Source organism: Mesoplodon mirus, assembly GCF_964341445.2.
Source record: "Mesoplodon mirus genome assembly, chromosome: 11".
In the NCBI taxonomy this organism is placed as follows: Eukaryota; Metazoa; Chordata; class Mammalia; order Artiodactyla; family Ziphiidae; genus Mesoplodon; species Mesoplodon mirus.
The window spans coordinates 38,273,452-38,288,912 of record NC_138987.1 but is presented as its reverse complement, the minus strand read 5'-3'; the positions used below and the strand labels follow the sequence as shown (position 1 = coordinate 38,288,912).

The following is a 15,461-nucleotide window of genomic DNA, read 5'->3' as shown; positions in this document are numbered from 1 at the left end:
TCAGCAGATGATCGAACATAGTCAGTGTAAAAGCTCTGTGACAGTAACAAGGAAGACCTGCCAAATGATGCCGAAGGAGCTCACTCACAGTCTTCTTCTGAGTTTTCAAACTTGTTCAAAGGCGATGTAACGTTCAGTTAGAGGGAGGACTGGTAACCTCTCCATTCTTCGTGTCTAGCACAGTATCAGACTCCCTGTTGTCATCTCTCTCAGCCTCCTGGGTTTATTTCCACACAGTTTCCTTTCCTACAGCCTCATTCCCGATTTCCTGACTGGCAGGTAGCAAAAACAAAGTGTAACAGAGAATAGGGATGTATCATCAGCCCAGCTTCAAGTGCTTTTTCAAGGAGTTATTGTGACTTAGGCAGATATGACCCCTCTTCGGTGCTCATTCTTATCCCTGTAAGATGAGGGTGATTGGAAGACCATGAGGTTATCCCCAGGGGACCACAGAAGAAGGACCTGTATCAAGCTGATAAAGGCTAATTAGTATCAATTCAAACGGATAAAATGAACATTTAGCTGGTATTTATGTTTTCCCCTGAACTTTGGACAAATTTACCAAAATCCGTTTTTTTACATCTATTTTATCACAAAATCACTTCACGTAATAGGGAGGGCTGTAAGCTAGTGCTTGCACTCCCCCTCACCAACCTGAATCCTACACATCAGGCATTTAAACTGAGGCATTCTAAGATAAAGATGCAAGAAGTGAAACAAAGTCAGGTGTCTGTCTCACACAGTTTATTTAACAATAGGTAATAAGAAATCAAATTTAACAGTCTATACAGTGATCCAAAGTTCATATTTATAAGTAATCAACTTTAATCTCATGATTTACAAGTTGAGGGTTTTTGCTTTCTATTTTCAAGTTTTACAGAAAGTGTGTGTGTGTGTGTGTGTGTGTGTGTGTGTTTTGGGGGTAGACAGGGTAAGGAGGAAGAAAGCAAGCAAAGAAGAAACCCCAGGGACATTTTGCATGTTAAAATCATCCCACTGGAATCGTTTCTTACCCTCTTTTAAATTTTTTCCTTTGTTAGATGTAAAAATAACGAAAAAAATTCTTTCAAGAAACAGAACCACAATATATAATACATCAATTTGGCAGCTGCCCCTGTATATTTTGAAAAAGTCATTTTTCTCTCTACATGTACAAATTACTTTAATACTTGAAGTTTTTACGATCAGACTTACGGAATAGAAAATTTTCTGGAGCACAAAAGTTGACTTGAGGGGACTTTTTTTTCCTTTTTTTTTTTTTTTAAACATTTTTAAAAGAATGAACATCTTTGCACCCAGAGAAAAAAGTTGGTATTTTAATATATATTTATATATATTTATATATATATAGAATGTAATTTTAAAGTAACATTAACCCCTTTTGTCCTCTGGTTTTAGAAATGTTCTTTTTTAACTCTTCCATAAAGTGAGGAAAATAGGGAAGAATGTCAACCATCTGCACCAGTAAATAATAACTATTAATATTACATATTTTCATTAATTTAAAAAAAATAATAAAACCTATTGGAGGTGCAAGGCGGGAGCATGTGGTTGGCTTCACAGACCTCAGCCTCCTCCCAGTGCACACTTGAACCAAACACACAAGGGAAAAAAAACCAGGCTGGTGGGGACCAGCCATAACAAAAATAGATTCTTTGTGTTCTATCAATCATCACCCCTCAGGTTCATTTCGCATGTTTGCTTTAAACCACAAACAGCTACCGCACAGTTCTTGTGTGTTCCAAGGAAAATTGTCTTTTAGGCTAAGAAAGATTCAAAAAAATTGTTTTCAGTACAAAAAGTCTCAAGAGAAAATAATTTTTTTGCTCCCAAAATACAAGGTGTCTCTAGTGTATGTCTAGTGTACTCTGTGAGAGGTTTGAATTCAAGTCTGAGTTGTCGGTGCTGAGTCCCAGGTCCGTGGCGCTGGCACCATGGAGGTTTGCCATGCCTGGATTGCTAGTCAGCTGAGAGAGCATCGAATTCTGGTCCGGGCTGGCAAAATGCCCTTGTTCCATGGGGTTGCCCTGGGCAGCGACCAGTCCGGGATGTGGAGAACTGGTCTGTGGGGAAACGTGGTGTGGAGAAGGCTGAGGCTGCATCCGTGGGGAAGGGCTGGAGTGGGGGGGCTGGGACTGTGGCCGCGGAGAAGGAACAGGCTGGGGAGACCGCACTTGATTGGAGAGAGATGGGATCTGCTGGCCTGGAAGGTGCGGGGACTGAGCCTGACTCGGGAGCATATGCTGCTGGGGGCTCATGGGGTTGGGCTGAGCGGGTGACCCCATCTGTTGCTGAAGGAGTCGCTGCTGATAGGCCTGCAGACCGGCTCCCGCCTCTGCCCCCAGGGCCTGGGGGAGCTGGCCCAGCTGGCCCCCGCTCCCTTGCTGCAGGTGCTGCATGTGCTGCTGCATCCGGGGCGGAGGTGGTGGCGGCGGCTGGGGGGCAGGGTAGCCCAGGCCCTGGGGCGGTTGGAACTGGCTGTGGCTGGCCAGCCCAGGTCCGACTCCTGGCCCCGCTCCCTGCTGCTGCTGCTGCTGCATCATCTGCTGCCGCCTCAGAATGTCTCGGAACTGCGCCGGCATGGTGCTGTGATTCATGCTCATCTGCTGAGCCTGGGGGCTCATCCCCCCCATGGGCGGCGGGAGCTGCTGCTGCGGCGCTTGCTGCTGGGGCAGGCCAGCCCTCTGGACGCCCGCCTGCATGGGATTCAAGTTCGGCATGGCGGGGCTGGAGTGGACCCCCTGTTGGCCCGGCATGGCGGGGGGCTGCAGCCCTGGCTGGCCCTGGGGCACGCCGGGCTGCCCAGGGAGGGGCTGCGGATTGGAGTTGGCGTACTTGGCAGCCCGCTGCTTGATGAACGCAGCCAACAGCTGGGGGTTGGCGTGAAGGATACTAAGCACCTGTTGCTGCTGCAGGGGGGAGCTGGGAGACCTGAGAGTCCGCAGGAGGCTTTGTAAGGCTTGTTGAGACACAGTGCCCGGTTTGAGAGGGCTCACACCTACCTGGCCCAATCCCGGCTGGGGAGCCATGTTCAGGGGCTGACCGTGCTGTGACACTGACATCATGGCTGGCCTGGGCATCCCGGGCTGCAGGTGCTGGGGCTGAGGCAATCCTCCTTGGGCCCACGGTGGTGGCTGCTGCATCCCTGTGGGCCCCACCCCTGGCTCCAAATGCCCGCCAGGACCTCTGGCCATGGGGGGTGCGTTCATACCCATGGGGGCCATCGGAGTCATTTGGGGCATCTGGTGCTGGATCGGCCTTTGAAAAATTTGCACATGGGCCATCTGGCGCTGCGTCTCGGCTGCCCTCTGAATCTGCATCGCCATTTCCACCGCTGCAGGCGGGGGTCCTGGAAGGGGTGGCTGAGCAGTCTGCGGAGGGGTCGGGGGGGTGACCTGGCCGGCCGCCTTGCCCTGGGACACCGGGCCGGGAGCCTGAGTCCTGGGCAAGTAGGGCGGCATGCTGGTGGGAGGGGTGGGCTGGGGCTGGGAGGGGGGCTGGGGCGTCTGTGGGGTGGTCGGCTGCTGGCCGGTGGGCGTGGTCGGGGTTGCAGGCGTCGGGGAGGGCAGGCCCTGCTGCTGCCCCACCACGCCAGCCCGCTGCATGCTGGCCATCCTCCTGCGGAGCATCTGGGCTTGCTGGAGCCGGTGCTGTAGCTGCTGCTGCCGGAGCTTCTGCTTGATGTTGAGGCAGAAGGGCACGGGGCACTTGTTCTCCTGGCAGTGCTTGGCGTGGTAGCAGCAGAGGGCGATGAGCTGCTTGCAGATGGGGCACCCTCCGTTGGTCTTCCGCTTGCAGCCCTTGGTGTGCTGCACAACCCGCTTCATCTTCTGGCAGGAGGGCAGGGAGCAGTTGGCATTTCGGCACTGGCAGGCGTGGACCAGAGACTGGATGCACCGCTGGATGCTCAGGCGGCGGGAGTCTCCCGGGCTCTGGGTGGCCGCGGCCTGCTGGTTGTTGCTCTCGTCATCTAACCCGAGACCGAGTTTCTCCATTTTGTGGTCATGGTTTTTAGTGTTATAGCAGGTGATACACAAATCATAATCCTGGGGGAAGACACAGGTGCAGGTCAACTCTCCAGGATTAAAGTCATTCAAAAGTATTTACATACTCTGCTTGGGCTAAATAAAAAGCCCCGTTTTAGAGAAAGTCTCTAACCAACCACTCAGATTTGAGACCAGACCCTGCCCACCCCGTCCTGTTACTCACCAGTGGCCCCGGAGCCTAGGAAGCACCCCCCCGCCCCCCCACCCCCCGCCAGGGGCCTACCTCGCACACGGTGCAGTGCCAGCGCGTCTCCACGTGGTGTTTGCACTCGTTGCAGGTGTAGACGAAGCGGTCCTGGCTCTGGGTGTGCAGCTCCACCAGCATGCACATGGTGGACCACTGGGCTCTTCGGAGTGAGGAGAACTCCAGGTGCTTGTCCCTTGCGAGGGTGAGAAAGGCATCCCGCCCGTCCATCAGGTCGCAGGGGATGAGGGGGTCGGGATCAACGATGGGAGGCAGGGAGTTGGCGGCGGGGCCGGCGATGAGACGGATCACGAAGAAGACCTGCAAAACAGACAGTCTCATCCTGACTCTGGCAGTAGAGCACCACGGGGCACTGGACCAGATGCCGCGGACGGGTGGGCCAGGCTGTGCACCTGGGGGGCCGGGACGCCTGGCTTAGTGTTATGACCACCTCGCAAGGTTACACGACATGGCCCTCTTTCTCCTGCTTCACTACCTCTGTGCTCTTCTCTGGGACTGTCTACGATGGGCCTAAAGAATCTACATCTTATGTTTTCTACCTCATTCAATAATTTCTTCAAAAGAAGACTGGTCGGGTACAGCACCGTACAGTGGACATTTTGCCTCAAAGTGGTCTACTTTAAGATGCAATCCACGGTTTAACCTGACTCTAATCATAAGGAAACAGAAAAATCAAATTGAGGGACATTCTATAAAACAATTGGCCTGGAGTCTTCCATGTCATGTTAAGAAAGTAAGGCTAGGAACCGAAACATGGTGACTCGGCAAGGAGCAAGAGAAGCAGTCCCGAGACGGCGGCAGCAGGCGAGGTTCCTGAGCGTGAAGCCACAGCGTGCTCACGCAGAAAACGCCCTCCTTCCTAGAAGGGACTTGCTGCAATAAAGATAAAAAGAAAATGTAGCAGAATGTTAACAGTTGGTGAATCTAAGTGAAGGCTATGGGAGGGCATCTTCTATATAACTTTCCTGTAAGTTTGGAGGAAAAAAAAAGTTGGTAGGGGTGGGAAAATTAAAAAGCAAAACCTCCTTCGTCCTTGCTACAGAAACAGCAAATGTTGAAGTTTGTTCACTGAAGTTTAAAGACACACAACCACCATTAATTCCCATAACCACTGGTGTAAAAGCTGCAAGAGGAAGCTGGGATTATATATGTAATAAAAAAATGTAAAATGGAAACTTCAAGAGATCAAGACCTTGTGAGTAACTGCTGTATTGCCCACTATATTCTACCAGTTTTTCAGAGGCTGAAAATCTGTGCAAACTGGCAGTAACATCTGTTATATACTTGGGCAGCAATGCTGGCATAAAACAAGAGTCTAGAAAAAGAACACAGGGACTTCCCTGGCGGTCCACTGCTTAAGACTCCATGCTTCCATTGCAGGGGGCATGGGTTCGATCCCTGGTTGGCGAGCTATTAAGACCCTGCATGCCACACAGTGTGGCCAAAAATAAAAACTTGAAAAAAACAAAAAAAGAAAACATAGGACAAGAGTGCACACACTGACTAAAGACATATAAAAACAGATGCCAGGGCTTCCCTGGTGGCGCGGTGGTTGGGGGTCCGCCTGCCGATGCAGGGGACACGGGTTTGTGTCCCGGTCTGGGAGGATCCCACATGCCGCGGAGCGGCTGGGCCCGTAAGCCATGGCCGCCGAGCCTGTGCATCCGGAGCCTGTGCTCCGCAGCGGGAGAGGCCACAGTGGTGAGAGGCCCGCGTACCGGAAAAACAAAAAACAAACAAAAAAAACCCAAACAGATGCCAAAAGTTAAAAACATCAAGGGAGGACTATGTTGTGTGTCTGACCTTGTAATACTGGGTTTGATATTGTGGCTCAAAGAAAGCACTCATAAAGCCAAGGAAGAGCATTTTGAAAATGTGATCACACACAGGAAAGTACTTGATCTAACAAGTAGCGAATGTCTGCAGCAACCCATTCAAAAGAAGGGCAGATAAAACCATCTGGTGACTCCCCAGGAAATCTTCACTATGGCCAACCATCCAATAACAAACCATTATGACTGATTCCACTGTATGTCACCCTAGAGCTAAGACAATACTTGAATTTAACCTAAATTGACGACCTTAGATTCTAACTCCTAACAGGTGACTACTACCCACATCTTCTTCAGATGATGTATCCACAACTTAAGTCACACCTATTGCAACATACTCTAAGGGCTTTCCCCAACTGCTGTTACGACAGAATTCTGTGTCACTATATATTGCTCTAAACAGCTGACAATCATTATCTAAGTGAGGCATCCACACCTTGAACCAAGCCTTCAAGTTCCCTCTCCACATAATGGCCTCTTCCTATAAGAACTTGACTATGATGTCTGAACACAGAGCCAAACAGATGTTAAAAAAAAAAAATCAAAAAACAAACTGACATGAATTACCCTTCAAGACTCCTCATCTTAGCAATGATGACGTTGGGGGGAAAAAGTCCAACACACCCAGTTTTACTCCCAAGCTACCTACAACAATAAATAAGCAATTCAAATAATGAAATAATTCAAAGTTTTAACTTTGCTGAGAAGGTGTTACAGGTGCATATATGAAAGTTTAACTTTTCTTCAATTCTCTACACTTCCCAGTTCCCTTTCAGGAAGGCAAATATTCATTCATTTTGCCAAAGTTCCATTACAGACAAACTGGAATGGCCAAATGGAGTTCTAAGGAGCTTGGTCTAAAACAAAACAATAAAGGTACCCAACAAGCCAATCTCCTGAACAACGGAGAGAAATACAAACATAAAAGGATTACAAAAAACAGGGTCAGACAAACTATGCTTATACTTTCCCAACACCATCTAGCTTTATAACAGCTACAAATCAAAGACGGCTTACCATTTCCTATTCTCACCACCCACTCTAGCCATCCTCTTTTTGCCTTTTTTCCCCTCAAATGATTTTCTTCCTTCTGAATTTCAAATGGTCTGGTGCTCACATCATAAATACCAACCATGGTGGGCAGTTTCTGAGAAATTCTGCCCTGTTTTTGTCCACTTCTGGTGGCTGTATCTTACCTCTTTATGCTTCTCCATGGTGGCGTACAGCTTTTGCGAGAGGTCATTGGATACACTGGGCAGGCCTGGCTTTTTCTTACTGCCCCTACTCAGGCTGCTCTTGTTTTTGCTAGTTTTCTTATTATTCTTCTTTTTAGCATTTTTGCTGTCTCCCTTTGTCACCTGCGGTTTAGCACAAGAGGATGAGAAAATGTTAACTATTTGTTAAGAGATTTAAGAAAAAATAATGGTAAAAAGACTCCATTTTTGAAACTAGAGATCATAACCTTCCACCTTCCACCATCTGCTCTCTTCATTCATCCTCTTTTTTTTTAAGGCTGTTATTTACAGTAAACTGAAGTTTACTAACGTTTTTGCACTTATTTTCTTCCAGTGAAGAATGTCTCCACTAATGTCTCTTCATTAAGACAATGGCAGCCTTAGCTTTTTGGCCAGAAGAACCCTGCAGACCAAGGAGACACCTCAGGTGGACCCAGGCTATCCCAGATTTGAGGACAAGAACAAGGAGTGAGTGGCAGTGTGGTCTAGTGAAGTGTGCCCACGAGTAGGGAGCCAAAGGCCTTGGCTACACTTCCTTCCACTCAATTTCTAGAATTTTATGGGCCTACTATTCAAAAAAAAAAACCTTGAAAAACATTCAATCAAGGAGTTTAAACTGCAGGCTGTAAAGGGTTCTTATTAGACTATTTAAGGGTGACTTTAATAGTTCAGACTAAGCAAGGGCAATCTAGATAAACTTTGGAGAAATAAACGACAAGGAAAAGCTCCTCAGATGATCCATCTACAACAGAGGTTCTGTTTGGGGACTGGCAAACTCTGGCCCAGGCCTGTTTTTGTATGGCTAAGAATGATGGTTTTTATATCTATGAAGTGTTGTTTAAAGAAAAAAACAATGTGCTGGAGACAATATATGACCTGTAAGGCCCAAAATATTCATAATCTAGACCTTTGCAGAGAAAGTTTACCAACCCCATGCTCTAGATGGGTAATTTTCTCAGTCTTCCATTACTAGAAATCCAAGATTCCATTTAAAAATGAGGTCTGGTACTTCCCTGTGGTCCAATGGCTAAGACTCCGCGCTCCCAATGCAGGGGGCCCGGGTTCGATCCCTGGTCAGGGAAGTAGGTCCCGCATGCTGTAACTAAGACTCTGCGGAGCCAAATAAATAAATAAATATTTTTTAAAAATTAGGTCTGGGACTTCCCTGGTGGCTCAGTGGTTGAGAATCCGCCTGCCAGTGCAGGGGACACGGGTTCGAGCCCTGGTCCAGGAGGATTGCACATGCCACGGAGCAACTAAGCCTGTGCGCCACAACTACTGAGCCTGTGCTCTAGAGCCTGTGAGCCACAACTACTGCAGCCCGCGTGCCTAGAGCCTGTGCTCTGCAACGAAGAGAAGCCACCACAATGAGAAGCCCATGCACCGTAACAAAGAGTAGCCCCCGCTCGCCGCAACTAGAGAAAGCCTGCACACAGCAACGAAGACCCAAAATCAGCCAATCAATCAATCAATTTATATATTAAAAGAAAGAGGTCTGATGCTAAAAAAGGCTTAAAACCACTCAAGTAGAACCACAGTAACTTATCTACACCAATATTTCTTGCCCAACTTGAAGAGCTGAGAGCTTTAAGACCATGTTAAAAACTTAAGCTCACTTCTGGGTTATACATGAGAATAGGCAGAGGCTGGAAAGGGAAATGCAAAGCCCTCACATCTGTGCTTTCGTTGCTGGTGTTCTCCTCTCGCTTTCTCTCTTCCTCCTCCTGTTCCAGTTCCTTAATGCTCTCTTCCAGTACATTGGGCCAGAAATCACCTTCAAAGTAAGGCAATTCCTTCGCACTTGTTAATCGATCTTCAGTAGCTTGTTTAAAAATATCCTGTGAAAATATCCGTGTACAAATAAGAATTTATATATTAAAAAAAAACACGTTTATTATACAGAAGCAGTCATAGCTGACGGATGCAAGAAACATGAAGAATCAGATGTGTCTTCTGGAAGATGGCAGAGATTTTATACCCAAGTCTGATGTCCGAGGAGACATTTAGTGTCACAAACAGTGAAAGGTCTGGTCTGAAGTCAGTATTTCTGGTTCCTCTTTCCTCTACCCACGAGGACAGGGAACTTATCCGCTTTTACATAACCAAGTGGCAAACTATCCTGTCAGGAACAATAGCAAAGGCAGCATCATTCACACCGTGGCTTCTACCACTCGAGACAGAACGCAGTGCGACGGGAGGCACGCCCGCCTTGCACACACCCTTCAAGTATCAGCAGTTCCTACTGAGAAATATGTTCCAAACAACCCCGATTACAATTACTGGAAACCACATGGTTAAAGAATGATTTGCTGGGCTGCTTAGGAAAACACCCATTTCATGTTTTCCTCCCCATGAGTAAAAACAGATATTTAGTAGTTCAAGTTTCTTAGCATGAGATACCCTACAATCACAAATGGCTATTAAATATTTTGCCAGATCCACTCATCTTAGTAATTCAGGAAAGAAAACACCCGCTATCAAATTAACTTAATTTTACAAATTACATGGAAGAGGGAGAACAAACAGAAGATTTTTGTTAAGATAGTAAAAAGAGCAGAATACAAAGCAGCAGGATTAGTCAAGCCACAGTTCTATCATCCCCCCACTCCTGACCTTGTAGTCATGGACAATTCGCTCGGATACAGCCTTGTCGAGCATCTTTTTGTACCACTCCTGCAGTCGCTTGGGCTTGGGTATCTTCTGGTCGGGGGGGTGGCAATGGAAGATGTAGTCGTCTCCCTCACTTGGAGGGCATGCCCAAATATGCCCTGTTGTATATCTAACAACACAAAGAGAAGGAACATTCAAGAGAAAGATCACCCATTCTAGAAAGAATGTTATACTTTAAACTACAAAGTGGAGTCAGTACAGAAACCAATGATTTCCCCAAGATAACACGAAGTGTGCAATCCACATCAGACCAAAAGTCTTAGGCCAGGGACTTCCCTGGTGGCACAGTGGTTAAGAATCCACCTGCAAATGCAGGGGATGCGGGTTCGATCCCTGGTCCTAAAAGATCCCACATGCCGTGGAGCCACTAAGCCCATGAGCCAGAACTACTGAGCCTGCACGTAGCAAAGAGAAGCCACCGTAATGAGAAGCCTGCACACCGCAACGCAAGAGTAGCCCCCGGCTGCAGCAACGAAGACCCAACGCAGCCAAAAAAAAAAAAAAGAAAAAAAGTCTTTCAGGCCAGAACTAGGCATAACCCTGGATCAAAAAAATCCCAAATTTGCATTTAAAGACCAAACAAAAGCTACAATGCAAAGGAAAATGAATCCATGTCAGCAGGAGGGCTAAATGAAATGCAAACTGTTAAAAGGAATAACCTGCAAGGTGAGGTGGTGGTGAGGTGCTAAATATTCTCAAGTACATATATACCTTGAAGGTAAGGAACCAGTCTGATGAATTTTTTTTATCTCCAGACCTTAGTGTGATTTTGGTTTTGATACTCTGGTTTCAAAAGGTGCAAAAGGACCAAGTGCAGGTTAAGGTTCTGGCCCTTCAAATCAAACTGTACCTAATAGCTTAACTGAACAAAATAAAACAATCTGGGATGGGTGCAACTACGGTCAAAATATCCATTTCTTTCCCACTGGCAAAATTAACCAAGGGTCTCCAAATTATAGTTCCATTAGATGAAAGCCAAAGTTGAGGAAAAAAGACCAAAAGTTACATATTTGCATATATTATATATCTCACCATAATATCACAGTGGTGATTAGTTTAAAGCTAATTAAACAAGTTGTTTTTAAAACTAGCATTTGTTTTTATGCTTACCCTAATTTCTTGACGTATTCCAAATACCCAATTAGAATTTCATGATAGACTGCAGTCCTCAAGCATTTAGGACGGAAGAAATGAACACTATCCAGGTATGATATGTATACTCTCCTATACCAAACGAGGAGAAAGAAGCCAGGTCAAGTCACGGAACGAGTTCCTACTGATGTGGCTAAAAACACCTTCTCTCTTTTCTGCGCCCTTTGCTGACCTTGTCATTTTTAATGCTTATCACACAATATTACAGTTATTTAGGTAAATGACTAGATTGTGAACCCATCGGGGGGTTTTGTGGGCCTGTGGCTCTATTACAGTCTCAGCACCTAGCAGGCCTGAGACACAGTATAATCAGTCAGTATTGAGCAATCCAAACATATTCTGGCAACACTCTTATTCTAGCCTTTATACTATTTTGGAAATGGAGAATTCTAAACCATATTCTACGTCATTTGTATGACATTCTTTCACGTACATCTCAGCAAGGTACTTGAAACAACCTAGACTTAATTACATTTTCTGAAAAGTCGTCAGTTTGTTTCCTATTTTGTGTTTTAGGCTGCTGTTCACATCCCTTTCCCTATTACTATGACCACACAAGAGCAGTATTTTCTAGTTTTGTTTTCGTTTTGTTTCACTTCAATACTACACACTTGAAAACTTGCATTTCCAAAACAAGCACATCAAATATTTTCTTGTCCATTATGCTTGTTTACCTTACTATAACTTCAAACTCCCACGCAAATCAGAAAGTAGCCACAGTAAAGTCTTACCTCTGGTTGGGCGGGGGGCAGTCAGAACCATACTCTTGAACGTGCATGCCAAAGAAACACAAGTCAACACCATCAATCTCCTCAAAGGCAAAGAGGGCTTTGGTTCGATATGGAAAGGATTCTGCCATCTCTCCACTGTCTACAAACCTATATAATTCATGTTGGAGGGAAAGACCACAACATTTCATTCAGATTAGATTCATCAACAGTAACTGTGTATGAGCAACTGTGGATCCACAGAGAAGAAAAGGGGAAATTATTAGGTACCTTGCTTTCATGCCTGGTTTGACTTCCACAGTTTTGTCAGAAGCATGAACTACTCTAACAGTGACCTCTCCTGACTCAGGGTGATTTTGTCGCCTCAGAAAGTCATTCACACGATTCTCCAGAAAGGTGCCAAGCCTGGTAGATGGCAACCCTAAGAATTTAAAAGTTAAAAGTTCAGTAGTATCTAAGATGCAAATTTATTACTATCAGTCTTAAGTTTCAATACCAAATCTCATTTCTGCTTTTTCAATACTAACAAGATTACTTGATAGATTTTGTTAAGTTAGCAATCCAGTCAATACTTAAAAAGAAAATTTAATGTGGAACACTTCATGAGTCTATCATCCTTACAGAGCGCCATGCTAATCATCTCTGTATCATTCTGATTTCAGTATATGTGCAGTTAAAGCAAGCAGGGTAGTTAATACTTTTTAAATGTTATTTTCCCCAACTTTTTATTTTGAAAAATTTTCCTTTTCAGAAGAGTCAAAAAACAGAACAAACACTCATATGCACTTTGCCTCAATTGCAGTAATATTTAACAGCTGTTGGGTGCTTTGATAAGCTTTACAGAGGATTAAAAGCAACCTGTAGATAAGCAAAAAACTGCAAAGGCATCATTCTACAAAACTAAAACTGACTGCCATCCCCACCCAACTGAAAAGATCAGACAGGTCTAAATGCAGTCCTGACTAAGGGTATACACAAAACTGAGGGAATCATTCATCAGATGGCAATTCTGGGAAAGTATTTCCACATCTGGCCTCCATCAGGATATGTGTAGGAACAAGAAAAACACATATCCTCCTTCTTATAAATAACTAGGTCTAATGATTTTCACACCAAAAAGTACATTACAGTTCGATGTTAAGTACATCATGGAAAAATTATTTGGTTTTCACTTTGGTTAAATATTTCAAATAGGGGCTTCCCTGGTGGCGCAGTGGATAGGAATCTGCCTGCCAACGCAGGGGACATGGGTTCGATCCCTGGTTGGGAAGATCCCCCATGACGCGGAGCAACTAAGCTCGTGCACCACAACTGCTGAGCCTGCGCTCTAGAGCCCGCGAACTGCAACTACTGAAGCCCGCGCGCCTGGAGCCCGTGCTCCGCAAACGGGAGAAGCCTCTGCAATGAGAAGCCGGCGCACCACAATGAAGAATGGCCCCCACTCAGAAGCGAAGACCCAATGCAGCCAAAAAATAAATTAACTAAAAAAATTTTTTTAAATTTCAAATAATGTTGAAACAAAATAATTCATTCTGGATTTTTATTTTTAACTATGCTTCAGTGAAGCTTTGCCAAATTTTACCTGTAAGCATGAAACTTACTTTTAGCAGAAAACTTATTTTCTTTTCTAGTTCGTGCAGTCTTCTTTAAACAGCCATCACAGACAAATCTAAAATGTAAACCAAGACTTTGCTTAAACAACTTAGAGAAACACTTGAAGTAACGTATGCTATAGAATCTATCTTATGTATGTGTAAGGTTCAAATTTAAAAGACAACCTGGGAGCAATATTTCTAAATACACAACAAAGAGTTAAATAATATAACCAATATACACAGAGCTTTTAGAAAACATTAAGAGAAAAAGGATAAAAAACCTAATTGAGGGCCTCCCTGGTGGCACAGTGGTTAAGAATCTGCCTGCCAATGCAGGGGACACAGGTTCGAGCCCTGGTCCGGAAGATTCCACATGCCATGGAGCAACTAAGCCCGTGTGCCACAACTACTGAAGCCCGTGCGCCTAGAGCCTGTGCTCTGCAACAAGAGAAGCCACCGCAATGAGAAGCCTGCGCACCGCAGAGTAGTCCCCCAACTTGCCACAACTAGAGAAAGCCCGTGCGCAGCAACGAAGACCCAACACAGCCAAAAAAAAAAAAAAAAAAAAAAGAAACAAAACAAAACCTAACTGAGAAATAGACAAAAGACACGAAGAAATGTGAAGGGCATATAAATTGGCATACATGTGCAAAGATGTTGAAGAATCACAGATTAAAGCAGAAAATTTGTGTTATGGCCAATCACATTGGCAAAAGTCTATATGCTACCGGTGGGAATGTAAATAAGTACGTTTTGAAAGCAGCACTAATATTTTTTTTAAAAAGTATTTTTTGACTGTGCTGTGGGATCTTAGTTCCCTGACCAGGGATTGAACCTGTGCCCCCTGCATTGGAAGCCCAGAGTCTTAACCACTGGACTGCCAGGGAAGTCCAGCACTAATAGATTTTAAATGTACATTCTCTTTGTTCTTGCAATTACATAAGGATGTGTGCATAAGTAGAATTTCTTAGAAAAACTGGAAACCACATAAGTACGCATCAACTGGCTGGCTGATCTTCAGTTGCAAGGATCATTGAAACTCCCTTAATTATCCTTACCCACTCTGTAATTAAGGAAAGCACTAAAAAGGCCTATCTAAAGACAAGCCATATAAACATCAGCTACTGCGCTTTTCCTTAGTGTTTTTTTCTGGAAATTTGTTAATTAGCCTCTTCTTTCCTGTGACCTCCAAACTAGCATCAACAGTCAGTCCAGGGGACTTTCCTGATGGTCCAGTGGCTGAGACTCCACGATCCCAATGCAGGGGGCCCATGTTCGATCCCTAGTCAGGGAATCAGATCCCACATGCTGAAACTAAAGATCCCGCAGCCAAAGTTCTTGCATGCCGCTACAAAGATCCCACGTGCCACAACTAAGACCCGGCGTAGCCAAATAAAGGAATGAATGAACGAATGAATATTAAAAAAAAATGTCACTGGAGGGAAAGCAACCTAGAAAATAAAGCTCTTAAAACCACAACAACAACAGTCCAGGAAAAGAGCAGAGAGTAGATATCCATTCTAATGAGTCACTTAATACACAGATACTCCCCCAAGCCTTCCCTTGGAACAGAGCTGGGATCAGCCCCATTCCTGGAGAAAGAGAGGTAGCCCATAGCAGTAAACACCTAAGTGTCACAATGGACAAAAATCCACTCACTGCCCATGAAAGGCATTGACGATGTGCACCCTGGGTAAATATGTGGAGAATATTCAGAAACAGAACATGAGGCCCAAGAATACCTAGTTCATTGAAGTCTGTATCTAGTCATTTTCATGCAACTTTGCCTTTCACTGGACAACACCTAGTTAACTATTATCCGACTCCCCCAAATATTTTATGTTTGCTTGCTTGTCTGCCTGTTTGTTTCTTTTATTTATTTATTTATGGCTGCGTTGGGTCTTCGTTGCTGTGTGTGGGCTTTCTCTAGTTGTGGCGAGCGGGGGCTGCTCTTTGTTGTGGTGCACGGGCTTCTCATTGCGGTGGCTTCTCTTGTTG

The 15,461-nt window shown here is 45.2% G+C and overlaps 1 protein-coding gene across 1 annotated transcript in view; it reads right to left on the bottom strand.

Moving 5' to 3' along the window:
- Positions 1 to 729: 729 nt before the first annotated feature.
- EP300 (EP300 lysine acetyltransferase) overlaps positions 730 to 15,461 on the bottom strand; it is a 74,639-nt gene continuing 59,907 nt past the window's right edge. Inside the window, exons 23-31 of the mRNA XM_082635665.1 lie at positions 13,470 to 13,537; positions 12,139 to 12,289; positions 11,872 to 12,018; positions 11,099 to 11,212; positions 9,932 to 10,097; positions 8,992 to 9,156; positions 7,280 to 7,441; positions 4,270 to 4,551; positions 730 to 4,046 (exon numbers count right to left, since the gene is read on the bottom strand). Coding sequence (XP_082491791.1) covers positions 1,848 to 4,046; positions 4,270 to 4,551; positions 7,280 to 7,441; positions 8,992 to 9,156; positions 9,932 to 10,097; positions 11,099 to 11,212; positions 11,872 to 12,018; positions 12,139 to 12,289; positions 13,470 to 13,537 — 3,454 coding nt within the window. The 3' untranslated portion in view covers positions 730 to 1,847. The remainder of the gene's footprint in view (positions 4,047 to 4,269; positions 4,552 to 7,279; positions 7,442 to 8,991; positions 9,157 to 9,931; positions 10,098 to 11,098; positions 11,213 to 11,871; positions 12,019 to 12,138; positions 12,290 to 13,469; positions 13,538 to 15,461) is intronic.